At 45.0% G+C, this 27,793-nt stretch overlaps 2 protein-coding genes across 8 annotated transcripts in view; both read right to left on the bottom strand.

The window, feature by feature from the left end:
- Positions 1-385: 385 nt before the first annotated feature.
- cux1b (cut-like homeobox 1b) lies at positions 386-8,811 on the bottom strand. Its single transcript, XM_088616609.1, has 10 exons — positions 8,766-8,811; positions 5,675-5,811; positions 4,513-4,579; positions 3,120-3,232; positions 2,705-2,821; positions 2,464-2,547; positions 2,272-2,328; positions 1,778-1,858; positions 972-1,036; positions 386-446 (listed from the first exon to the last, which is right to left on the bottom strand). The coding sequence occupies exons 1-10, from the start codon at positions 8,809-8,811 to the stop codon at positions 386-388; spliced, it is 828 nt and encodes a 275-aa protein (XP_088472735.1).
- The window catches only part of cux1a (cut-like homeobox 1a), a 170,411-nt gene continuing 150,113 nt past the window's right edge, over positions 7,496-27,793 (bottom strand). For 6 of the 7 annotated variants that reach the window (XM_088615795.1, XM_088615800.1, XM_088615796.1 and 3 more), the window contains 3 exons: positions 25,483-25,671; positions 20,719-20,986; positions 7,496-20,548 (listed from right to left, as the gene is read on the bottom strand). In XM_088615795.1, coding sequence (XP_088471921.1) covers positions 20,065-20,548; positions 20,719-20,986; positions 25,483-25,671 — 941 coding nt within the window. In that variant the 3' untranslated portion in view covers positions 7,496-20,064. The remainder of the gene's footprint in view (positions 20,549-20,718; positions 20,987-25,482; positions 25,672-27,793) is intronic. The other variant, XM_088615799.1, reaches the window with a different exon arrangement.

Genomic DNA, 27,793 nt, shown 5'->3' with positions numbered 1-27,793 from the left:
TGTACTGATTCTGAACTGCATAGTATTACAAGAGGAAAACTACTGGCAACTATTTTAACTATTGGGATGATTGTGATAATACTTTTAACAAGTGCTGAATATAATTAATGACTCCGAATCATCTTAACTGTATTAGTCTTCTGTGAGCTCTTTAATGCTCTGGGGACCAGCTCTGTAACAAGGCATTGACCACTAAAGTGAAAAGAATCCACTGTCTTAGAGAGAAAAAAATGATGAGGAAATTGAGAAATTGACTTAATACAGATGCGCTTTCCATAGAATGCTCTAACATGCAAACCGCCCCCTCTAGTGGAGAAAAGCTGCTACTGCAGGAGGCATGGCGCGTGCACGTGGGAGGAGCTCCTGCACCAGCTGGGCAGTGACATCACTGCCACATCTCCCCGTTCTCCCCGTTCTCGTGGAAACGGTGCAGGTGGTCAGAGAACCTGGGAAAATGGAGACTGTTGTGAGAGACAGCACACTGAGAGACACACACAACACCTCCTCACCCACTGAGACAAACATACACACAACACTGCCTCACCCACTGGGACACACACACAACGCTGTCTCACCCACTGGGACACACACAACACTGCCTCACCCACTGGGACACACACACACACACAACACTGCCTCACCCACTGGGACACACACACACACACAACACCTCCTCACCCACTGAGACAAACACACACACAACACTGCCTCACCCACTGGGACACACACACAATGCTGCCTCACCCACTGGGACAGACATACACACAACACTGCCTCACCCACTGGGACACACACAACGCTGCCTCACCCACTGGGACACACACACACACACAACGCTGCCTCACCCACTGGGGGACACACACACAAGGGCCACATCACTGTAGAGCTTCACAGCACAATAGTTACCATCAAGTCTGGTCGTGTTCGACACTGGAATTAAATCTTTTAAAAAATGAGTAAAACGGACTCACTTCTTTGCACAGTAGGCGCTGCAGTCTCTCCCAATGCTCTCACTCCAGGCGGTTTTATACAGCACCTGTGAGGCACAGATGAAAAGAGATTAAAATAGAGGAGAGGAGGCAATTCAGCACAGTAGCTTGCTTGGTTTTCAGCAGCTGACTGAACCTAGGATCTATAGCTTGTTCCACACTCCTACCACTGTTTGTGTACAGAAACTGCCTCCTACTCTCAGGTTTAATACCACTTCCATGTAGTTTCCACCTGTGGTCTCTGTTTCATGCATCACTGTTGAAACCAACAGATTTGAAGTACTGTTTTGAGGATTTTTGATTTCTTGATTCAGGTTTCCTTGTAGTTTACGTCTGTTCTGGACTACAATTAGAGCCTTTAAGAGCAGGACATTCCTTTAAACCTGCATCTGATCACTCTTCCTCTGGAGTGAATTTCAGCAACATTTTTGTGCACGCTGGTGCACACTGTTTTCACTGAGGCCTGACTAGTTACACATCAAAGACTGTCACACAGTGTGGAGAATAAAACTTCTAAAGAAAGCAGTTAAAAAAGTGGTTCAAAAACTTCTAAACCCACTACAGATGGAAACGCAGAGATTGGTGCTGATGACCTACATGCTGAGTCTAATCAAACAGCAAAGATACAAGCTGTTCTGTTGTCTTTTCCCTGATTTCTGAAGTGCTCTTGCGGGAACACCACCATCAGTCGTGCAGTGGTCATGACGTTTCTCCTGCTAAACACCACGGTACTGAAAGTCTCTGCTTCAGCGCGACCGACACCGACGCTTTCCGGCGGGAAGACTCACCAGGAAGACTAGGCAGTGCAGGAAGACGGTGTAGAAGAAGGCGATGGTGCGGGCCGTCTTGCTCGACAGAATCGCGCGTCCCTGAAACACACAGCCCAGCATCAGGCAGCGCGGACGACAGAATCACTGAATCATTCTCCCAGTCTGTCTCCTCCACCCCGAAAAGCCAGTACGGGTGTCAGAGCTCACAGCACAGGGGCACACAGTGCACAGGAGATGCACTCCGAAACTGGAGTCAAATGGATTTCAGTCTATGAAAAAAGGTCAAGGTCCTACAGTAAATACATAAAAACAGGATTGAAGAAGCTGTAGTAAAATATCAGGATGTATATAACTCTATAGTTCTATGACTCCACAGTCTGTAGTTTGTCTTTAGTACAGCATGAGTCCAGGAACACTAGAGGTGAACACAGGAAAGAAAAGTCTCCCCAGCTTGAACCCGCACAGATGGAGAGCACTGTGCCCCCAGCATGCTCCAGCACAGGAGAACTCACCAGGCCCAGAGTGGCCTTGTCCCAGGGGCTGAGGCTCAGGTACCGGCGCTGGCGTTCCTGTCAGACACACAGACAAGCAGCGTTAACCAAATCCATCTGATCGAGCCCCAGTCATCCTGAGGGTCCCGGCGGGGTTTTCAGGAGACCCGTGGGGCAGACAGAGGGCATCGCTACATCTGCCTGCAACCTCACCCTCTTGCTGAAGGAGGAGAAGGGGTCCAGCCTCTCTTCGTACTGGGAGGAGTAGCGCATCACCGTGTCATCGCTGGCGCCAGCCTGGAGGAGAGGGCAGAAGCTCTGTCACACTTCACAGCACTAAAACACAATCACAGCACTAAAACACAACTGTGTTCAAAACACAACCCTAAGCAGCATCCTTGAGCAGCGTTTCCGGGAGGAAGATCTGATCGGACGCTCTTTGTGTCTGACGCACCCTTCCTGGGTAGCTCTGCAGGAACCTGATCTTCTCGTACAGCTTGATGTTGTCGGCGCGCAGGCTGTCCAGCTCGGTCTGCAGGGCGTGCAGGGTCTGCTGCAGGGTGCGGCTCTCCTAGACACAGGAGGGGTGTGAAGAAGCGAGGAAGTAAGAGGCATGACAAATGGCCCCTAGTTATAAAGCAGTATTCCACCGTATTTATATGGATTCACAAATCCGATCATGTCTTTGTTCTTTCAAATAGAAGATCAGTCTTTTACATACTGATTACATTACACATAAGGCTGAGAAATAATTTCAGCTGGGACCCACACAAAACACAAACAACACAACCTCGCTCGCTGACACACACAAACAACACTACTTGACATACAAACACAACACAAGTTACACATAAGGCTCACACACTCACCGTCTCCAGCTCCTGATTCCGGGTGCGGAACCTCTCCCTCTGGCTGGAGATGATGGACAGGAGGGAGTCCATCTGGCCCTGGGGCAGCTCAGCCTGGGGAAGAACCCCCACACCTGCACAGAGGACACAGGGCATCACTGAAGGGCTGGACATTCGCCCACATTCAACTTTCTGAGCCCACTGCTTCCCAAACCTGTCGCTAGATCCGCCCAGCGTCGTCGCGTTCATGACATAACCAGACCTGAGCCATCACATCTGCACTACTGTGCCTTATACAGCACCACTGTACCTTATACAGCACACCTGTTGCACCACTGTACCTTATACAGCACACCTGCTGCACCACTGTACCTTATAAAACACACCTGCTGCACTACTATACCTTATAAAACACCTGTTGCATTACTGTACCTTATAAAGCACACGTGCTGCATTACTGTACCTTATAAAACACACCTGCTGCACCACTGTACCTTATAAAACACACCTGCTGCACCACTGTACCTTATACAGCACACCTGCTGCACCACTGTACCTTATACAGCACACCTGCTGCACCACTGTACCTTATACAGCACACCTGCTGCACCACTGTACCTTATACAGCACACCTGCTGCACTGCTGTTCCTTATAAAACACACCTGTTGCACTACTGTTCCTTATACAGCACACCTGCTGTACTACTATACCTTATAAAACACACCTGCTGCACTGCTGTTCCTTATAAAACACACCTGCTGCACCACTGTACCTTATACAGCACCACTGTACCTTATACAGCACACCTGCTGCACTACTGTGCCTTATACAGCACATCTGCTGCACTACTATACCTTATAAAACACACCTGCTGCACCACTGTACCTTATACAGCACACCTGCTGCATTACTGTACCTTATACAGCACACCTGCTGCATTACTGTACCTTATACAGCACACCTGCTGCACCACTGTACCTTATACAGCACACCTGCTGCACCACTGTACCTTATACAGCACCAACGTTACTGCACTACTGTATTTTTCAGAGCACATGCACACTTTGAAGCACAGCATGCGACACTGAACTGGGACTGACTGGATTAAATCCTGTGCTAGTGAAGGCTGGGTGGGGGAAAACCAGAAGATAAAGTTGGTGAAACTAGTGTCTTCTGGATTCACTAGAATACATTTCATCATTCTCTGCACCCAGAACACCACGAGATGTAAAGGTCTTCCACTGGTCTAAAACTGTGTGTCCAAGCAGGGCCAGAGCCTGGTACACTCTGTTAGCCCACACGGGAAGCTGAAGGTTCATGACTTTTGCTTCAGGGATGTAACCGTGAGGAGTGTACAGCCAGTGATGAAGACTGCAGTCAAAACTGAAACACTTTTTGTACTCTTCTCTTTACCTGAGAAGAGAGCAGTGGCCTCCTTGATCGGTTCAGGAATTCTCTCCAGGTGACTGAAATCTGCCCCCTGAAAGGAAACAATATTTCACTCACAGCTCTGCTGGTCCTGAAGTGAATGTCATACACAGACAGGTGAAGGGAACCCCATGTTATTGGCTTGGAATGCAGAAGATTACAATATGTGGGGACAGTTGACAGTTATTCTAAAAAGTAGTGAAGGACACTGACCAACAAAAATTAAAATTAGGAGACCCTTTTCCCAGATCAGCTAGCTGTAACATCAGTGGTCACTCACGTCCTTGAGTACAACAGGTAAGACGCCATCAGGCCCTGCTGGTTTATTAACCTTGAGTGCTTCTAGGACACAAAACACTTCTTCTTCTTTGAAATTAGAACTGTTGACTTCAGACAGAAGTTTGTCTTTCTGCTGCCTGAGACACGCTGGTGTCTTCTTCCTCAGTGCACACCTGAGTGAAATACTCGCTCGGTACATCAGCCACTTCCCTCTCTGTCTAGAGATCTCCCATTTCTGTCCCGGATATACTGTACTGTATCTCACTTCATCCTTGCTGGTTCTTTTGTTGCTGTAGTTCCAAAAGAATGTTTTATTATTTTAGCCTCCATTACAATATTCCTTTCAATTTATTGATTGGATTTTCTAATATGCTTTTTACCTGTGCTTGAAATTCACTGTACTTGTCTTATTTAACTGGATCCTGCTGTTTTATAATCATAGGAATGGCTAATGACTTGGGATACTGTTTTCTGGTTTTTAATTTACTCACTTTTTGGACACATTGTATATGTGCTGCCCTTCCAAGCAGAATATGTTTTAACTGTGGCCACCAGTTTCCCAATAGTTTCCCGTCTATACTCTCCCATTTCACTTCTCTTGAACTGTCTCATTCCTTTGAAGTCTGCTTTCTGGAAACTGCACACTTTTGCTTTGGACTCAAGGTGCACAGATTCAAAATAGACTTCAAAGCTACATCACCTTATGACCCCTCTCCTCTGTCTCACTCTGACCTGTTTGAACAGACTAGATCTATTGAAGCACTTCCTCTTGCAGGTGCTCTGACAAACTGGGCAAGAGACCAGTCATTCACCATTTCAGTGCCTGCTCCTGACACCCCTACAGGTCCTTCCCAGGCTAGGTACCCACCTCCGCGTCTGGCCGCTGCAGTGTGGACATGGACTGGACAGTGCTGAGGTCACGCTCCAGCTTCAGGATTAACTCCTTCTGCTCCGTGCTGGTGTGCACCGCCTCGGAGAACTCCAGCTGCAGCTCGGCGTAGCGGCCTGCCAACACAAGGGCCCCCACACAGAGGAGACTGCCATGACGTTAGTGCATCACCACCTTCGCCACAGCTACTGCTGCTGAAGGGAGGAATGACACATCTGCTTCACGCCTGGGTGAAAAGGCCATTTAGGCAGAAATGCAGCACAAAGGCACTTGGTTTGTTTTTATTCTTCGCTATCGACAGCTGAAAAACAAAATTGATGTCAGTGTGATTTTCCATAAGTGACACAGAGGTCCCTAAAGGTTTTTTGGGATGCACACCCTGATGCACAGTGTCTGTTTCTAGAGAATAAATCAGGACTTTTCGGAGACCTGCACAGACCAAAGAAAGCCTAAACTAGAAACCTTTACATCAAAAATGATGGAAATTACTGGTGAAGTGAAGCAGGAAAGTCATATGGGGACACTTGCGTAATGCGATATGGTCAAAGCAAGAAGATGTTACAGGAGAACGCAGTACACGCAGGGCGACTCACAAGCTGCAGGGGACTGTCATCCCCTGTGAGACTACTTCAAGTAGGACAAAGTTAGGAGATGAGCGCATGGATCAGGATCTACTTAAATTTCAGTTACTCATTTGTGCCGTACTTACCTCAGGTAATGAATGAAAACGTACTGTACAGCGATGCTGCCCCCGAGAGAGAACGCCTTTTGCAAAACACACTCATGGGCAGCTAAATTGGAAGACCAAAGACCAAACAAGACCAAAGGAAGCACCCCTGCCACCCAGTGTGTTTTAGGCAATGGCAATATGTCCCCAGTGGAGTCATGTTAAAGATCCTGTCCTTTCCTTGGTTCTGATCCGGACATCACGCCTTGACACCACTCCCCGGTTCTCCGCTGAGCGGCAGCAGACTGCTGATGGGCTGCAAGCCCTGACTACCCTGTGTTGGCTACAGAGAAATACTGGCAAGAGATGCACATACGGCCAGCTTTTTTTTCCAGCTGAATCGCTGTAGAACAAGCGGAAAACCATTGCGATAATGCACAAACGAACCCTCACCTGTTCAGACCTGGCAGAGTGATCTAGCAGCCTGTGCTCTGAGCAGAGGGCTTTACTAAGAACTGCTCTGCAGCCCTCCTCTGTCAGCATCTTGAGAAAAGAGCACTGGGCTGAAAAAGAAGGTGGGGATCAAGCTCTCTGTGCAAGTGAGCAACGTCTATGAATGGCACTTATCCTTGGGTACATGCTGTGCACCCCTGAGGCCTGGCACAGTGTATTCACAGGGAAAAAGGACAGTCTGGTGATTTTTTCATTAGCCTATGTCAGCTGATTTTGTTAATCCTGCGGCATTAAAAAAAACATGCATTATTTTTTTCAGAGCAAATACAGTATCTCCAGAATGAGACATGTTTGTTTTTCTGTAGAACTTTGCTTTAAATAACCAGGCAAGATGGTAACTGGTATATTAACACGAACACAACAACTGAAGCATACATACATACAATATGTCACAAATTCTTAAGAACCTGCTTTCAAATCAGTTTTTCTCTTCTCTAGAGCACGTCAGGAACGCAGCCTAAAACGTCTTTATGAGACAGGATCATATCATGTGGTACACAACCCCGATGCACAGCAGTTTGATTCCTTTTACAGACCCCGAACCAGTAATGGGACATCTTAAGCAAAACCCCATGTGTTTTCTCTTCTGGAAAATTTCAATAAACACACCACACGCCAGCTTTGTGTTTGTATAAAAGATATTTACTTCAATTATCACACCTAGGGTGCTAGTGAATAATAATAATAACAATAATAATAATAACAATAATAATAATACATTGTGTGAGTTTCATACAGTGATATTGCTTCTCCATATTGTATAGGGACTGTCTTACAGTGCTGAGAACACACTACATGACTTAACACGTTTAAAAAAAACACAAAACAGTCAAACAAACAAAAAAAAAAGGTTCTGGACAAAAAGAGAAGGTATTCTGTTGACAGAGGGGACACCTTCTCCATCGCCAGCAACCACACTGCCTCTTCCCGAATTCTTGGGGGTCGGGTGAACCGGATCGGGCGGCCGCGAGTGGCGATCGGCAGCCCACGGAGCTGCACCCGGAAGCTCGCAGGAGACCGGGAGCAACGGACAACAGTGGACCCACGAGGGTCGCAGGGCCTTCTGGGTAAATGTCCGCCTGAGCTCTGAGCGACAATCGAGCTGCTTGTCCGCTGACAGACTGAACTTCATGTTTGTTTCTAAGCCAAAGGAAACACCAGCAGAACCCTTCATGACTACGACCCTCAAGGACGTCAGCTGACCCAACACACCGCTTAAACTCAGAAGAATTACTTTTAAAAGCCTGAAATCGCAAAGGCCCAGAATCTTTATTCATCTGAACCCCCCCCCCCACCTCATCAATCTTCTCCTTCGTGGTGAAGCGTTTCTGCTTTTGCTGTCGAAAGACACTCTTTTTGGTTGACTGGATTTCTGTAACAGGGTAGAAGAAAACTTCAATGTGAAGTTTGGAACCCAAACTCAAGAGCTTCACTTAAGAGAAAAAAAAAAAGAAAAACAAAAAGAAAAAAATTGCACGAAACCTAAACCCTACTGTAGCCACTGCTGTACAACGGAGGTCTCCAAGCCCTGTGTAAGAATTAGCAGGAACAAGTCAACAACTTCTCTGTTGGAAAACACCAGTCCTTACAAACGTTCCTTAGCTCTTGGACGGTGGAAAAATTTTGTTTATTGGTATAAAATCTTGATCTGCTATAATTCATCAAATTAACAAGCAATAAACAATAGTTTTAGTGCTGTAAATTATGCAGAAACAATATCCACTTAAAACTGAGAGACTGTTTTTCCCTACACAGCAATGGTCATTGACGCTTCAGAAAAGAAAGATCCGGTATAATGGTGGATTCAATTTGAGAGTAAGCGGTTAAAGTTGGCATTTTGTGCATCAGAACTTTTATACAAGATGCCAATTGTACACAAAGGCTGGAGACCTCTGGCACTTGAAAAGTTGTGAGCGTAGCCCCCTTTGTTCCCCATCGCTGATAAAAGTAGTGTCCCTGTTTCTAAGTCATCAGATGAAAAAAGTTTTCTTGTAGAAAAAAGACGGCTTATAAATCTGGTATTAGTAAAGTGAGGAGCCGCACAGACGGCAATGAAGTTAGCTCGTTACAAATCGAAGTCAACGTAAAATCTGTGTAACAATTTCTACAAAGGCCCTAAGACTTTCCAGTAAGAACAGGACTGCAAGAAAGCCAAGTATCAAATAAATAAACAGCTTGTGCCGACGAAGGCGGTAACGTGCGAGCTCTCCCGAGCCGAGAAGACCAGCCCAACCCCGGCGCACAGACTCGCACGAGCTCTCTCCTGAAGCTGGCGCGACGCTCTGGGCGCAAGGCGTGAGCCACTGAGCTTATCAAAAAAAGTTATTCAGTGAATAAAATCACTTAAGGAACGAGTTGCGTGGCTACACGAAGACAGACCAAAAAACAATACGTGTCACGTGTTGGAAAGAGGCCAGCAGAATCCCTGCGGACTACAAAACAGCACTTCATCGGGTACAAGTAGCAGCAGCAGCAAGGCACTCTGGGAGCTGTAGTCTTATGAAGCACACCCATACACAAAGTGTATTCTCCGAGCTGCAGAATGCCTAGAGGACTCTGGGGGGCGAAGCAACAGGCAGGTGGTTAAAGAGGTAATGAACTCAGCCTCCACTGACATATGAAGAAAAGCACTTTTTCGACTTTAAAATGCTAAGAAGTTAAAATTGCAGATTATACTGGAGTTCAGATGTTATTGGTTCAGAACAAGAGCGGGGCCTGGAACAAGTTGTGTGTCTTGTTCTCAAGTAGTGGTTCTTTGTGCACCTGGGCGCAGCTATGTGTGGGTAATCAAACCCACCATGAAACAAATTAGACCCATTCTCAAAATGTATCCTGTTTTTTAAACAGTTGCAGCTTTCAATCCGACTATAAAATGTTGAAAGTCACGTGACAGCCGTCACCCTTTTGGAGTGGCAGACTCCATCGTGTCTGATTGTAAATCTGAGTCCTCAGGCGCTCGCCTGCCGTGAAATCCAGAGGACCCGCAGGAATGAGCGCTCTGGTCACGGCGGCTTCCACTGGGAACGAGAACGGCTCCCGCTCTCATGAGGGAAAACCCTGGCAGGATTTCGAATTTGTCAGGCATTGGCATCACGGAGGTGGGGACTGGGTTCAGAACCTGGACATGCCACTGCTGCTGTTGCTTCATTCCCACAGCACTGCTGAGCAGCTGCACACTGTGTGGATCCGATTCCGCAGGACAGCTCAACAACCCAGGACTTCCTGCAGCAGTGACTATACTGTACTATATACAGGGAGTATTCAGATCTGTCAAAAGAAGAAGAGGACAAAGGCAAAGGGCTTTTCCACACACACATGGGGGGGGAACAAAGCTTTTAAAACAAAACTAGACTTGAGTTTATTGCGTTGTGATGGCTGACCACCAGGCATTTACTTTTCCCTGATCTACTGTATATGCAACTACCTTCCGTCTCACAACGCTCCCATCGGCCCCTTGAATCCGTAAGGACAGACAGCTTTACAGATAAGCGAGTCGGACTCTGCAGTGATCCTGAACTCGGCGCAGAGCCGGACCTGCAGAGCGAGAGCACCGGGCCCTGCCGAACTGCCTGCGGTTCTAATCGGAACAGAACAGCTCGGAATACAAGAACTTCCGAGACGAAGACCCCGGCCTCCAGGAAGGCAGGCCGCAGAGCGGTAATCTCTCATCAGAGCACGCAGGTCAGGGAAAACGCTCGCTTTGTGTAGAGACAGTGGAGGGGACTGACCAGACTAGACAGGTCAACAATGAACGTCCTGCAAATCAAATCATTTCTCCAGAGTCAACTTTGCCAAATAAACACGCTCCCTCCTCTGTGATTCTAAAATGAATCTACAACAAGAGCTCACAAAAACTGCAAAAAATCTATTCCCAGGAGCGAACTGGGAACCCTAGTTTGATACTAGGATAAGGTTTTAAATTTCTGGGTCATTATATCAAACAAATAGACAGAAACATACAGGACACGTCAACATGAGACGTGTATCTATTGAATACAAAAAGAATGTAAAGCTAGAATAATGCTGTGATACAGATTAATGCCTGTTATAAAGACACTGAAAACCATGGGAAAACATATGGGTTTAAAAACAGTCGAAGGAAAGACATGGAATTCATTTTCCAATTTACTGAATTTCAAGCTTCTAATATCTTTAAATGAAAATGCATCCTGTAAGAACTGACTTCACTGTTTCTCCAGAACAGCTAGCTGATGTTTTTCAGTCTTGATGCGGAGAACAGAAGATGCTCTCCAACAATCCCACAGAAATGCTTCAAGACTTCAAGAGAAAACACAAACCCGTAGAAACATCGAAGAATTAGAACAAACTCTTTATCAAGGATATATTTATCTGTACAATTTTAAGTGACACTGTATAGAATCTCTATAGTAATCTGACTCATTTCTGTAGAAAAATACTTGCAAAGGGCAAAATCCTGAACTTTATCCAAAAGACGCCTATAGATTATATATAGTAAATAGTATAAGATCTGTCCAGAGGATAACATTTACTTCTGAATGCACTCCATATATAAATGCAGAGAAAACTGTGATATTTATAAACTGACGGCTTCATTTTGAAAATGTCTAAAACAAACAATGCCCTTTGTATAAACCAGTGTTACTCTGGGCGCACGCTTCTGCTTTCTACAGTAGCTCCCCGATTTTCAAATGACTTTAATTATGACCCACTGCATAAATACCTCCTACACACGAGTGCACACCTAAAACAGGGACCAATACAGTGAAAAACTTGCCAACATAACAACAAAAATATATAATCTCATACAAAGACAGAAGAAGATGTCACCTGTACCAATCCCAGCGGTACTATAGACCTCATACAACACGAACAGCACAAAACGCTCATCTTGATTAAGAGGTGGGCACGTTGATATGCTTTGCGTGTGTTCTACCTTACAGCGCGCGTAAAAACAAGTCTTTTTGCTTTACTAGATGAGCAAAGGTGATTTGGTCCTTGCATATCGTAAGTGTATAAAAGGATAGCTGCAGTTCTGCCTCGAGCAGCTTGCTGATTTCTTCCAGGTGTTGGAACGCGGTGGTGACCCCTGTCTCCGGACAGGAGGGCTGAGAGCCCAGCGCATTGACAGCAAGGTGTGTGTCAAGTCCCCCTGAAGCAGCAGCTCAGCTGCTTATACCCCAGGTATGCAAAGCAGAAAGAAGCAGACTTTCTGGCACTCACTGAAAGAGGCGCGCATGTATAGTAGTCTTGTTTTTGTGGGGATGGAGGGATAATTCCTGGTGCGCGAGGTTGCCTCCTCATCCCACACTGTTGCTTATGGCGTATGAAAAAACTTCAGTAGCGATTTCTGACCACGGGCGAGAGTAAATGTTGCCGAGACAACTATCCCGAACAGCACGTTACTCATTCCAGTACGGCTCTTGGGAGCTTGACGAGACGGGTCCTGTTTGTCTACAGAGAGGTGCCAGCTGGAACAAGAGTCACTCAGGACTAGAAAAGAAGGCTGAAAAGCGTCCCTTCTGATCTACTCAAAATCTCAAATGGATTATCAACACAGAGAGAACACACAACTCATTTTCTCCACCATTACCCGGGTTAAATATGCAACAAGATGTTCATAAGAATGATTTGAAGTAAATGGATTTGTAAGGACTGGGAAGTGGTACAGCACGGTACCACAGACTGGTGGACCAGGACACATTGTCAATTAATGAGAATGGATTTGCAGTAACTTAAAACAGTACAGTACTTTAAAAGTTAAATGAAATGCCCTTACTTTTGAACGCAAGATTTTAAGTTAAACACATGCTCAACAATAATCTTTCGACGGAAGGGAAAAGGCTGCTATGTTCTTTGTCATCACATATCCCTGAATCAGTGATCAGAACTGTAAATATACCCTTCAGTACAATCGAAAGCGAACCCAACAACTCTCTACAACGCACTGCACAACACGGAGACTAATCACTTCTGATTAAATTAATAACAGCAATAACCAGAAAGGTCAGTGCTGATGGATACAAGACTGACAGCCTTTATTTCTTTTATATTCCCTGTCTAAATTAGCATCATGAAACGTTCACAATGTTTGGGATCATTGTGTAAGGGCAAAGAATGTCACTCAAGAGTCCTTAAGAGTCTGCTAAAAAACTTTTGAGGTACAGCCTTCTTTTCTGTTTAGGCAACCCTGTCCTAAAGGCAGGCATGGAAATCCATGATAATCCTAAAACCTACCCCAACCTCAGGATTCCTAAGCTTCACACACGGACACAGCTGTTCAACTGCTCTTTGAGATCAGACCCACCAGCCCAGATTCCAGCCACATGGCAGCTTGCAGTCTATCCCTACAGGGGCAATAGAAGTGATACCAGTAGTCACCAGCAGAGTTCAAACCCAACCCAGAGTTTTGAGAACATCTGAAACCTAACTCATCCCGAATCGCCAGGAATTTTCATTCCATTTCATAAAAAAACATCAGATTTACCACTATGACAGGAAAGAACACATGACTGGAAGACCCTTGCAAAATTATACAAATTTCCCACTGCTGGTCATCTATGTACTGTGGATATACAGGCACTGAAAATCTAATTTCAGCAATATTACAACCTAGCCCTCTGTGAGGCTCCCTGAATGGCTAAAGTTTCCTTCTAATCTCACTGGCCTTAAGACCTACTTTGGGTGGCAAATCACTGGACACCAGCGACACCACATGCCAGCACACTCCAAGACAACCAAGCTGAAACAATGCAGTAGAATCACACTGTCCCTGTGCACAAGGCTCTAGTCCCCTAATGCATTTCAATAGACTGTTTCTTTGAAAAGGAAAAAAGAGAGAGAAGCTCTTTACTTTTACAATACTGGCTCCAGGAGGCTTATTGTATGATCTCAACATCTGAAAATATATGGATTTGAAACATCGACAAAACGGACATTGGGTATTAGATTCAATCAAAGAACGGCTACCAGCAACTAAAAAACTGATATGTAAAATATGGTGATTGTGGCATTAAATTACAGATTGAAATATGTATGTCCACACATATGAACAAGCTGAGGCAAGTCTTTGCTATTGCGAGTTCAACGTGCAAAACAGCTAAACACTTCTCAAAGGTTTGTCTTTCTTGAGTTGCAGGGACTGCACAAGGCTGTATGGACATGTGACCACACCAAGACACAGCCGACTGTGCTGCTCCGTGTGCGGGGCTGGCATGCAGAGAGACTAAGTGACATGTAAGTGACATGTAAGGCTCCAGTGCTGAACCTCTTTACTGCAGGACAGCCGACCCACTGACATCAATTACATCAACACTCGCAGCCCGGACAGCTGCCAAGGCACTCTCAGGCCGCTTAAGTGCTTTGCTGGAATGATGGGCTCGTTAAATACGACTGTGCAAAAACGACTAGAAAAGGTGCTGCTGTTGATGTGTGCTGCTGCTTCTGCAGAACGAAGCTGCTCGATGGGAAGGGCAAGGATGGGCAGCTAGTGTGCACTAACCCTGACACCCACATAAGATGAAGGCAGTGATGATTATTGTGCTTTTGGACACACATGTACCTAAAGAGTTGAGTAAAATGAATGGAAACAGATTAAGACGGGGAACACATTTGTGCCCCCATCTACTGCTCAACTAACGGAGCCAAGTGTAGCCTACTAGCCCTTCTCCAAAAACAAACAAAGTCAGACGGAGCTCCTGCAATCGATCACATCACTGATTTTTTTCCCCTGCTACAGAACTTGTGGGCTGATGTCGGTCCGAGAACAGCGCCATACTTTCAAGGTCAGTGGCAGAAGGTGTTTTGCGAGATGGCTGGATTGGCTCAGAGGGGGTCAAGACGCTTCAGGAATCTGGGAGTGCTTTGGTTTGTAACCAATTAATACAAAGGCAACAAATTCAAAGGGTTGCCCTCTGGCCTCGCCAGTGAGCAAGGATTTGGGTTTGTAACCACGATAAGAAAAGTAACAGGCCGTCTCTTAACTGTGCCAGTCCCGGGGACATATTCTGACAACAGCCCTGTGCTTCCAGAGTAATTGTATTACTCTTGCTTTGCAAAATGAAAGACTAGGCTGAGAAAGAGTGCTAAGGTTTGGAACCACTGGTTTGAAAAGGCATCTCACCCCAGGAGTGGGCTGCAGTGTCAGTTCTGACCCTGCTTGGTTTGCAACCACGTGTCAAGGCACATCTTCCCAGAATTCTCTGCAGGGACCCCCCAGCGCCTTCTGACTACCAGCTATTCAGACACATAAGTGCTATTTAAGTGCTTCTGTGTGAGCAATTTGCACGCTCTTTGCTGCAGAATACTTAGGTAGTACCAGGTATTCAAAAAATAGGGAATTATTACTAGGCTTTGTGGATCAGACAAATAAAATATCTATGATGAAAATACAGTTTATCGACTCAAAAAATTAGCACTGATTATATGGCATGTAAATACATTTCATGCAGTTCATAAACCAAAATCTGTTTTTATAGTTTAATCTTGTAAAAATTAAATGTGGTCCTCACTTCTAGTTCTTGTGCTTTGTACACCTTAAGCTTGTGTGTTAAGGCTAATACTAGTTTTGATATGCATCTTAGTTACTTTTTTTTGCAATTACACTTCTAGATATACAAGCAACAAATCAATTCATAGAATTAAACAAGTTGTATGACCTATTTTGCAAAAAGGCTTAAAAAATTAAGCTTCTATTTACCTGTATTAGTCCAGGATATAAGAAGACATTGTGATGAACACGTTCACCAACAGTAACTGGACATACTTTAAGATATTTGTTTTTATCTGATCCACACAAGTTTAATTCATAAGTGTTTTGGAAGGGTGAAAATGATCTAAGCGACAGTATTGGACCCATGATTAATATACAACCACTGATTTTTTTAAAACATTTTTAGAGAAGTCAATTTTAGGCCATATACTGTACAAATTACTACAGGAAAAAAAATCACTGAAATGATCAGATAAGGATATGTCTTTTCTATACAGCCAAATAATTACAGTGGATTTTCTAACAACTAAAATCACCTGGTATGAGATTTTTACCTGTTGTACTGTTATTCACTATACACGCCTTGTGCAGTGTCATACAACACAGCTGTCCTTTGGGTTAAAACAGCCCCTTTCCCAGCTGAGAGCTTTGAGATGCAGTGTTTAGTCTGAATTTCAGCACTAAGTAACCCAATGGAACATAAAAGACCCAGATAAATGGTGAAACTTTTACAGAACAATCCGACATAAAACTTTACCGGGTCTACGGTTCAGCCTCCTGGAGTCAAACTGCAGGTCCTAGGAGCCCCTTGTTGCTGCTCTCTTTTGTCTACCTCACAGGCGGTTCTGTTTCTGAGCTGCTCCAAGCTTAAAAAGACGTCTGAGAAAATAAGTGTGTGTCGGTTGGTGCAACAGTCATGAGGGAAAAACGGCACCAAATTCCCCGAAAGAAAAGACTCCTGGCGTGCACGGACCACAACGCCGTCTCAGGGCAGCCGAGCAGAAAAACCGGGATCAAAACACGAAATCAAGAAACCAAAATAAGGACTGACATGTGACTTGATTTCGACTGAGCGCGCTGAAGTTTTCTGTACTTTTGTCCTCTTAAGAATATTTTTCTAATGACGTCTAACAAAGGGAAACAAAACACGCACAGAAAAAGCTGTAACATTAACTCATAACTGCAAACGCACCATATAATGCTATCATCGTCATCATCAACTGCTTAATTTTTCCGTTTTTCTCTTAAAACAATATAAATGACACTGTCAAAATAATCTTCAGAGTTCATTAATATACATGTATGACAACTACATCTTGTAAATATTACTCAATACTGCCGGCAGTCTATCAGTCTAAAAAAAAGGTAACTTGCCCCCTCATAATCCCTTCCATAAAAAACAAACAAAACAAAAATAAAGACATCAAATAAAAAATACAGCACCTATAAATAAGCCAACAAAAAAAAAATCTTAATATATTGAAATCCTCTATAGTAAGTCTTTAAGATATGGCGATAAAAGAAATCTAAAACTTAGCTAGGGCACAAGAAGCCGCAAAATTGATAAAACAGCTTATAAAGAAAGAAAGGGTGGCAGTTGTGCACTTTTATGTGTGCGCAGGTACATATACAAAAAAAGACGTACAGATTTATAAAATCTCATTCGCACTCCCCACACTCACTCGTGTTCTGGTTTGCTCATCGCCCAGCGCACACTCGACTCACACACAGACAAGGAGGGAGGCAGCAGGCAGGGACACACTGTGAGCTTGCGTCAGAGGGGCTGTGCGCTGTGTGTGTGGGCACGCGCTCCATTGTGCATATACTGTACAAAGCAGGACTGCTCATGAGTACAGGAGTGTTTTCAGGAGACAAGATCGGATATATTTACACAGGGTAGCCAAATAGAAAAGTCACCCATGCCCCCCCCGTCAATCAGTGAGTAATTTGATTTGTGACTCGACTGTTTCTAGAAGCAATTTGTGCCAGTAACTTAGCTATTAGCATTTTTAACAGCAATCAGACTTATTAACAGTCATTTGTAAAATAAGAGATGGGAGTTCTTAAAAGATCCTTGGTCATGATTTTTAAACGAGTTGCAGTAAATACGTGTTTTAAGAAAAAGACGAACGTTTCTGACTGCCACTGTCTCTACCGAAAGAGTACCAGAACGTCCAGCAGCTACAAAGCATGCAAAACGCCCAAGATCGGGGCCTGCAGGCACTGTGACAAGTGCTCCCCTGCCCTTTGTCACAGAGCACAGATCCCGGTCAAGTCAGCTGTTTAAACGCATGACATTTTGTCTGTGTAACCACTAACAACGAAGTGCATGTGATGACACACCCAGCAAAGTAGCACAAAACGTGTACACTGTAGTTTTGCCTACTGCAGGTCTACATCCTCATAACAGGTGCAGACCACACTACAGCACTCGCCTAACTCTTTCTTATCAAACAAAACCAAGTCCTGCATTTACAGTACTTGAATATCGCTCAGTCGTGTGTTGAGCTGAATTCAACTGGAGAAACCATATTAGCTAGCCGAAAAAATGGGGTGCAGGGTCAACTTCAAGCCTGCACAAACATGGTAACATAAAATAAATATTGTGTAATGCACCCCCAGTAAAATGAGATGTTCGTGCACAGGCTGTGGACATTTATGATCACACCACAGAACTCAGAAATCAAAAGCCAACACAATGGTAGTGAATGCTATGGGAAGAGTGCATCCTTGTTTGGGAAGGTACATTAGGCTGCACTTCTTAAAGCAAGACTTTGGTATTAAACAATCTTTGTTTTGCTCAGTAAAAGCCCCAGGTAATCCTGATTATTTCTATGTCTTCCAAGAAACCAGAATTTCACATGCAGACTGCACTGAAAACGAGACTAAAAAGATAAAATGAGCGGAGAGCAATTTTAATCTAGCCTAGACCATGGATTGTGTGTAATTTTGTGTTAACTACCTCTAAGAGGTGCTGGTGCTGTGAATGCAATCCTGGAAAAAGGTTCTAGTGTAAAAAGCAAGGCTATCCTCTATAAATATATTTCCGAGACCGGAAGGGGATTGGAGGAATATGAAGTACTGCAAATTGTTTGCTGTAAGAGTGCATAATGAGATAGAAACTTGAGAGTAGCACACTTCTCCCCTCTGGTTCACAGGCAGGAAGGCCCTCTGAATCTTACAACACACATATATACACACACCATGCGCAGTCTCCAGCTACTCCGACTCCAGGCTTGGCTGGTCCATCAACAGCCCAGCTGGAGGCGATTTTGGACATAAAGCTCCAATCCTACAGTAAAGTGAGCTGTGCATCGTCTAGCATCTACCACTGAAACGTGAGCAGTTTGTTTTAGAAATGTACAGGTTTCTTTGTTGACGTGTGGCACCCAGCGCATTGTGTACAAGCCTGCATAGTGCTCGAACCCCTGGCCACACTGCCTTCCCAGGTATGAGGTCTGAACAGCGTGTTTTTTTTGTGGTTAGAGGTTAAAAAGCAGGTTCTTTTTTTTCTTTTTTCTTTTCTTAGAAATACCTAGACTCAAATCTTCTCCGTATGTACGCCTTGATATTTTTTTTTTTACCCTTTTCCTGATTCTGGCCTCAGAGTGTGTGAGACAAGACACCCCCAGAGGCCTCAGGAAAGACCCAGGAATCAGTTAAAGCTATGAAATAAATGTGCACTACTTATCAAAGAGTTCTAGTTCACTTTACGAGAAAACACTAAAATCAGCTACTACAAGATTTGTTTTTTTTCTTTTTTCTTTTCCTGAACATGACCTTTGTTTCGTTGTTTAGTTAAAAAATAAGTGACTTAATGTTTTCTTTTTTCTTTTGACGTTTTAAACCAGCAAGTGTTATTTTTCAATGCCCCCCCTGCCCTCACCCTCCCACAAATATCTAGGAATCCAAACTAGCATGTTTAGAGTCGGCAGACTGTGCAATCTCTTAGTGGCAACCAAATACTTATAAAAACGATTTTTTTTCTTTTCCGTGGAAAAAAAAAAAGAAATGTAAAAAATTGTTTTTCTCCTCGAAGTAGTTCATAGTGTATTGGAAAAATCTGCAGCCATTAAATGGCCGCTTGTTGGACAGAGTTTAGGAGTGAGAAAGAGGAGAGGGGGTTTGCAGTCAGTCCCTGCCCCTTCCTAAACTCTCGCTTTTAAATGCTCCAGCATTTCTTCCGGACTTTCCTTCTTTTAATCTTCTTGCTGGGACCGAAGCATAAAATGGGAGGAAAAAATTAAGAACCCCAAAAACACACACACTCATACGCGCACACAGAGAAAAAGGCAAAAGTTGTAACAGTTATTCAGCTTGACAGTGTGAAAAAAACTCGCTGAGGAGACGTATTTAAAAACACTTTGAAGCGGCAGATGAATCTCTTGGGGGAAAAAAATAAATCAATTGCTTCCTTTGAGTGTTCATCCTTGAAACTGCACAATCTCCTGGGATGTTTAATGCTCCTTGGTGTCCGCAGTTTCTGGTATTCTTTTGCACCATTGGCCGATGGTGTTTGGGCCCTGTGGCCAGCAGGGCTAAGTGCTTTTTTTTACTTATTAAAAACCAGACAACAAAGTCTTCCAAACTACTCTCCCACCCTGACCCCTGAAAAAGAAAAGTCCAAAAGATCTGAGTTTTTTCTGCGCTTTTTTTTTTCCTTCCTCAGCTTCGCCCCGGCTGCAGGTGAAGTAAAACAAGAGCAGAGCTCGGCCGGCTTCAGAACTCCCACTCGGAGGGCTCCTCGCGGCTGGCGGCCTTCTCCAGGCGGTGGATGATGTTGTTGAGGTTGGCAGCTTTCTTCTTGCGCAGGCTGCTGTCCCTGGGGTTCCGGGAGGCAGCGGGAGCAGTCTCTGGGAAGCTGAACAGGCTGGCGATGGCGCCACCCTTGTGGCCGCTGGTTCCGGGCGCGCTAGAGGCTGAGGTAGTGGCGTCCTGCGGGGCAGGGGAGCGGGCGGGCGTCTCGGGGCCGCCTTCCTCCTTGAGGTCGGCCCCCTCTCCCTCCGAGGCTGGGCCCCCGTACTCCTCTGGTCCCTGCGCCCCTCCCGGACGGCCTTCCACTGTGCCGTCGGACTCCGTCCCGTCACAGCTGTCCCCCTCGCCCGCCTTGCCTAGCCGGGCCGACGGGGACCCCCCTTCGCTCGCCGCCCCCTGGTTCCCAGCCTGGATCTCCTCAATGAACAGCTCCCGGCGGATCCGTGACCTGGAACATGGGATTCAGAGAAAAAAAATAAATTGCGTCATTATTAATCTGGAATGGGGGGAAACCGAACAAACTTCTACTTTTAGTGGACAGTAAAGTTCATCTGATCTACCCGGGGTCCCAGGGAGCCCATTGCAAGCTGCGGTGGCAGACGGGGCCTGCGCTCTCACCTGTAATTGTGGAACCAGTTGATGACGGTGCTGGTCTTGAGGTTGAGCTGGCTGGCCAGCTCCTCGATGGTCTTGGGCGAGGGGTAGGGCTTCTGCTGGTAGGCGCGCTTGAGGGCCTCCTTCTCCTCGGGCGCCAGGACCACGCGAGGCTTCTTCAGCTGGTGCTGCTGGTGCTGGGGACTGCTCCCCTGGCTGAACTCCCCCCCGGCCAGGCCGCTGTCCGCCGGCTGGCTCTCGCTGACCGAGCTGTGGCGCCGCTTCATGTAGGCTGGGGAGACAAAGGACCTCCGCGTCACTCACAGCGCTCACAGACGGTCCTTCCACAAGACCCCGAGCAGAGCAGCTCGAGTCTCGTCTCAGCTCTTCGGATAAATCAGGAGCAAGGGCAGAGTGTTTGAATATTTCTATTACTTCAAGAAAGTTAACAGGAATGAACTGACCAGGTACTTAAAGAAAACCAGTGGAAAACGAGATGAGGCCCAGCTTGCTCAGGTCGCTACTAGCATCTATATTCCAGGGTTAAAACTAACTTTATTACCCACAGAGGTTTTACGAGTCTTAATGCAAACATTGCTAACTGTAGCCCAGTGAGTAACTTTTTGCTCAGGAGAAAGAACACAGGGTGCAACCACAGAGAGGTGGATTCAGGACTGAGAACAGGAGGCGTGTTTGTTTTCACAACAAGGGTGGTGGGTGTTTTGGAAAAAGCTTCCAAGCCACTCTGTTAAAGCTCATATCCTGGCTTTTTCAAAAACAAAACCTGGATAAAACCCATGAATCAATACTCTGCAAGCAACCAAGCAAACACAGAGTGTGTTGAACAGCCTTCTCTTGTTAGTAACATCCTTACACTCCTAATGATTCCTAAGACAATATGGAGTAACGCTGATAAACCATGCGTAAGAAGACTCTTACTGCCATAAGTACTTCTTCGAAAGTAACCTGTTGTCAGACTCAGGGCTTTCCAGGTTAAGTCAGTTATTTAAGAAAATTTTTAAAACAGGACAGCACTTTTAAACTCGTGTGCTATTAATACCCGAATGTGAAAGAACATGCTTTTGGTATTTATAATACTGATCAGGAAGAGTCGTATTAGGAAAACAGGTTGTGTTAAGAACAGGGTGAGGATGGTCACCTTTGTTAGGGTCACTAAGTGCAATGCTCCCAACTTTCTGACAAAAGGATTCCCCACGACCCCATCCTATAGAACTGAAGCAGACGTGACTTTAAAGAAAGCACAGCGACTGCAATAACAGGATCCTCATAAACACTCTGTTCAGTACCTCAATTAAAAGCCAGTGAAGACATGCCAGCTGTGACAAATATCACGTCCAGCATTTACCTCCCAAAAGGCAAGTTCAACATGTTCCTTGCAAATCCCTTTTGACTGCTGTTCTCATATCAGCACTATGAGACAAAAACCAAAGGATATCCAGTGCAGCCACCAGGTGGCAGCCTAGTCTCATGTAATCCACTTTAAAACCAGGCAGTAAGAAGAATTTACTTCATCACTGCATAACCTGGCAATATGTTTGGTTACGTATTTAATTATCTTTGAAAGCTGTGCATAAGAGACACTTTATCAAGGAAAACCAGAGACGGGGAAAACGGATGCATACAATCCAGTTACACCACAGCTTAAATGCACAAATCTGAGGAACACAACAACACTAAATAGCTCCTTCAACAGGTTAAATTACCTTAATCCACGTGCACAACGCGTTATATTAGTGAAGTGTTTCATGGTAAGATATGAATGATCAAATTAATTATACCAAAAACATTTAATCCATGCATCCATTTTCTAACTGCTTTATCCAACAGAGGGTTGTGGGGGAGCAGGAGCCTATCCCAGCAAGCCTTGGGAGCAAGGCAGGATACACTCAAGCTAGAGTTTTCCCAGAAGCCAATTATACTATCAGTGTGTCCATGCAGACAGCACTCCAGGAATTGAACCCAGGACTCCAATGCTGCAAGACAGCAACGCTGACCAGTGTGCAACTGTTCCACTCAAAAACACTAAAAGTAATTTCCAAAATTTGTTATTTCTTATTTTCTCCCAAAAAATCATAATTAGAAAAAAATCACTTTATTGCTCCATGAATGGTATTATTTGAACACATGTATGCACATTTATTCAACATAAGGTAATGAGATTAATATATCCAGCACATGGTGCTGGCTTTTATTAATATCCTACAGCTGGTAGAGCCTGAAATACATCAAACTTCTGTCCTGTGGGAGTCTTTATTTCCCTGTATGAACCACAATTTTTATTTCCAAACTTCAAAAGCATTTTTCCCTAATCTTTTGAACAGAAAGTGGAACAAAGTGATGGAAAAGGGATACTTCCTTGGCAGAAAGGCCCCAAAACAAAGTTAAGCCACAATAAAAAGGTAAACTTGCTCAGACTTCTACTGGTCTCCATGCAAATCCAGTTTGAACACAAAACATTACACAGTATCGCCATCCATAAAAAAAGGATCTGATCGCTATTTTACAGAACAGGTCCCAGCAGTTTGCCTCAAACTCAGTCGACCCCCACTGATACTGGCTACTACATGCAAAAGGACCAGTAATGTCATTTTTACCCTGAGAGAAGTGTTAAACAAGCTTAATCACTCCAAGAATGTTCACTTGGCTTTTTGAAAAAAAAAATCATGAATGCATTCAACTTTAAATAACAAGGCCCTGGAGAGGCGCCAGCATGTCATATCTGATGAGAACATCGACATCTATCTCCCAGATCAATCTCGACAGCGGACAGGAAATGTCTCCTCCGCAAGTGAATCAGGAGATGCACAGTTTATCGGCAGCCCAGGGACAACACTGGCTCAGGGCTCAGAGTGTTTATGAAATAAAAGAGCAAGCAGAAAAGCCGTACTCATGCCCCTTTGATTCTAACTTTGCAGTTCATATCTACTGGTTCAAAACGCCACGGTCTAATAAATTGGGACAAATTAGGACACGGTCAAGCTCAAGGACTCGTGCTTTGGTTAGAGCTAGTCTGCACATTTCTGGGTAAGCTATAAAAAATCTCTCAAGAAATATGCTGGAGATGGGCGTTTCTGCAGGTCGAGTCTGACTTGAACTCTCTCTTTTGCACTGAAAGAAAAAGCAGTTCTAATCAGGTTTCAAGGATGTAGCACAATTCTTTTAAGAAAGTGTCCCAGTTATGCTACTGTTCTAATGTGACTTGATTCTCCAAGCGGAAGTGAAGAATCTTCTCACAGCTGGGGGTGTGCAATTCCCCCAGCTCCCAGAGGGGCACCTGTAACTTCTTCCCCAACACCTGGCAGCTTGCAGTGATCTCAGGGAGACATGTCTGCCCTCCATTCCTGCTGGCACTAAACCGCCTGCACTTGAAAACTAATGGCTCAAAGGAGGAGCAGGACAGCACTTCCTCCCTCTCCCCAAGGGGGGACAGGTGATGTCACTGTGAGCCGGAAAGCAAAGACTCTGACAATGCAAAACTGGATGTGTTATTGAGGGTAACTATTTTATAGGCCGAAAACCTTTACATCACCCATCATTCCGCATTCAATCCACTTGTCCTTGAAGGACAGAAACGTGTAAGGTAATTGAGATCTGAAGAGACCACTTCTAAATTTAGAAATGGGACACCGTTCTTCTTTTCGTGGAAATATTTCCTTTTTGTGGTATCCACCAGGCAAGAGAAGTCTCTGTTGCACTGTGATGCTTTTAAGGGTACCTGGGTCTTTATGGTCTAACACCAATTTAGAGAGCGGTTTGGTCTCGAGTACAGATTTGTCTTTCTTAGGAACGTCTTTACCCTTTTACTAGATTTGCATTATAATGAGAATTGACGATTCTAAATTAAAATAAAGAAAAACAAAACCAAAATAACTAAAATTCACATTTAAAATGCTATACATATTAAAATTGCAGTAATAAATCATCCCACTAGTCCACAAAGATTACAACACATGATATTAAGTCATAAAAGAGTTAGATTGCAATGTGTAGGATAATCCAGGGTGTAAAAAAGAGTTTCACCAGTGAAATAATTTCCACTTATCTGAAGATTTTCAGGAAGGATTCTCCAGTCCAGGAGGTCTGTTCCAACATCAAGAAGTAAGCAATGAGAGTCTTAAAAGATTAGGGCTAGTCTGTTGAGCGATCAGTGATTTTGGTGGAGTGTCTTAGTGCTGGAGACAATAATTCAAGTGCATTTTTACAGTGTATGAACACAAGTTCTGAATGCCATAATTACAACTGACATAGATCTGCACTGTGCGGCAACGCTTTGTTTAAACTGCGGACAGCCTCCCAGACCTCCAAACCTGCTGCAGGAATCTGTACCTCTGGCAGAGATGCTGCGTGGCTTCTGGTATCGCTCGCTGCAAACCGAGGAAAACCTACACTAACAATGTTCTGCCTCCAAACATAAGGAAACACGTTTGGCGCAGCCCAGCGTCGGGGGTCCTGTACCATCTGTCCAGTGACAACTACTGCACTGTTGCTCTTCTGAATTTACTGGGACGTATGTCTTGTGGAAGGGATCTCCGTTACCCACATAACCCAATCAGACAGGCTGCGGGAGGGTGCGAGCCAAACGCTGTCGAGAAGGGGGTGAACGCAGGGCCCTCTCCGAGGTGGGGAGGCGGCAGAGAGAGAGGGAGCCTGGGCGGGGCTGTGCCAGGCCCCAGTGACGGAGAAGAAGAGGAGGGAGCGAGCGAGCGGGCGGGCAGGGGGAGGAAGAGGGCGAGAGGGAGTGTGTGGGGACTGGGGGTAGCTGATTACCTTTCTTCTCCATTCGCTTCATGTCCATAAGCTTCTCCACGTTTCGGGGGTCGCTGAGCCACAGCTGCATGCGTACAAAGGGCTCCCTCCCCTTCAGGCTGAGTTTGTGCCAGGGTTTTGGCCGGGCCAGGAGGTCTGAGACAGAGCCCTGGGTCAGGCCTAGGATGGTCTCCCCAAACAGCCGCTGCCCTGCAGAACACAAGCACAAAGAGATGGCAGGGCGTTAACCCAACACTCTCTGGCCACCCCTGGCTTCGGGAGCGGCCCAGTGTGTCAAAGGGCCCAGACTCTCGGGTGGCACTGTGTCGACAGGTGCGTTCTGGGAGAGGAGACGGAGGGAAGGGGGCACAATGGTGTTTCCTCTGCCACCCCCCTCCCCACCAAAAAACAAAGAGCTGCCCCTGTGTGGTGATTACTGACTCAGTAAGGGGTGGGGATGAGGCGACTTGCTGAGGAGGCTTTCAAAAGGCTGGAAAATAAATGAAATGCAGCGGCTTCTACTTTTTTTGTTCCACTAAGAGCTTTCGGCTGTCCATTAGGTGCATACAGTACAAGAGCAAACAATCTCCAGTTCTGAAAGGATTGAGGTTTGTTTCCTGGTACTTTACCCCCAGAAAACCCGAATGTAGTAAATGCAACTTCTTAACTTTAAGTGAGTCACAACAATAGATGCAGTCTATCACACTGTGCTAAAAAGTGCAGATAAAAAGAGTTGAAACTTAACACAAAATGATGGCTAGCTGTCCAGCATTCTGCTATCACATGTGAGATGCTGGCTTCACTCCCAACGTCAGAGCCTGCAAAGCAGGCTGTTTTATGACCTCAGAAGCGACCTCGAGTCTCTATTACTTTACAGAATAAAGAAAAAAACGACCCAGAAAAAAAACCAAAAGCTACTATCTTGCAAGTCAGTAGAACAGCAGACACAGCTGGAACATTACCTCTGAATATGAACATGTTCTGTTTCGTTGCACTGAAACAACTATTACCGTCCACAGATAGTAAATTAGCAAGCCAAGGCAAGGCTAAAGATTAGAAGAGAATTTATTTGAATAGCAAAGCACAGACAAACCACCAGAGTGCTGTTCAAATCCACTCCCTGAGGGACATGGTCATAAGCCTCTTTAAGCCTCTGCCTACATAGGTAATCAGCTGAGTTAGTAAGTCAATTAACTAATTATGAGCTCAGCCCTACAGGACAAGATTTTGTCTTTTTTTTAATTTGGAATTACAGACTATTTTGTATTATATGGATCTCACAGATTCAATTTGGAATTACCAATTGTTTTGCTCCAGCAACAACCAAGACAAATAAGCTTTTACTTCACTGTTACCATGCTAAAAATATTGTGTGCCTCCATTTAAGAGGCATTGTGTACAATGTCCATTTAATGCAATCAATGTCAATCTTAAAGACATTTTAAGGAGCATTGTGTACAAGGCTTTCCAATGAAATACCACACACAATGCCCTCTGACTCACCTTGCTACTGAGCAGAAAGCTCAGATGATGGGCATTCAGCAATCTAGGAAAAAGCCTTAAGAGAGGCTGTATTCTGAGGGATGGATTAAAAAAACAAGCCTATAATTTAAGTAGAAACATCGCATCCATCCATTTTCTAACTGCTTGATCCAACTCAAGGACATGGAGAAGCCCGAGCCCAATCCGGCAAGCGACAGGCAGGACACCCTCTGGGTGGGACGCCAGTCCATCACAGAACACTCCAACAAAGACACGCACACATTCACCCAGCGTCAATTTCACAGAAGCCTATTAACCTACCAGTATGTTTTTGGACTGCTGGAGGAAGTCGGAGCACCCAGAACAAACCCACACGAACACAGGGAGAACATACAGACCACGCAGACAGCACCCCAGCACTGTGAGGCATTAAAGCTAACCAGTGCACCACCGTGCTGCCCTTTATGGAGAAACATGCATATAAAAACTAAGAAATGTAACAACAGTATAAAGAAGACTGCAAAAATCGTTCTGGAAATTAACCACTCTAAAGGACAGGACACTGACTGGCTCTGAAAACTGGTCATGCTCAATCAAACAATATGGAGTCTGTTCTTTACAGCCTGGCAGCAGTGCTGAACTGTCATGCTGCCCTAACTTGGCTGTACTGGAATCTGATCACACTGTACACATGCCTGTCATTTTCTCTCAATTCTGCAACATTACAGGCGTTAGCCAGCTGTAAATTATCTAAATCTCTCAGACAGGCACGCTGACACAAAAAGAGGAGAGCACAGGTCAAATTTCATGGTTATCCAAACGCTTTATGGACATAAAAATGAGACAACAG

The sequence above is a fragment of the Lepisosteus platostomus genome, chromosome 22 (assembly GCF_059453375.1).
Source record: "Lepisosteus platostomus isolate fLepPlt1 chromosome 22, fLepPlt1.hap1, whole genome shotgun sequence".
Taxonomy (NCBI): domain Eukaryota; kingdom Metazoa; phylum Chordata; class Actinopteri; order Semionotiformes; family Lepisosteidae; genus Lepisosteus; species Lepisosteus platostomus.
This window is presented reverse-complemented; position numbering and strand designations above follow the sequence as displayed.

What these genes read in the sequence shown, in the direction of transcription:
- cux1b (XM_088616609.1), bottom strand. Translation starts at nt 8,811, where the DNA reads ATGGGGAACAAAGGGGGCTACGCTCACAACTTTTCAAGTGCCAGAG. An exon ending in ACAAGGCCACTCTGGGCCTG is followed by an intron (nt 1,859 to 2,271) that starts GTGAGTTCTCCT and finishes TGTGTGTTTCAG; the next exon opens with GGACGCGCGATTCTGTCGAG. An exon ending in TGCACTGCCTAGTCTTCCTG is followed by an intron (nt 1,037 to 1,777) that starts GTGAGTCTTCCC and finishes TGTGCCTCACAG; the next exon opens with GTGCTGTATAAAACCGCCTG.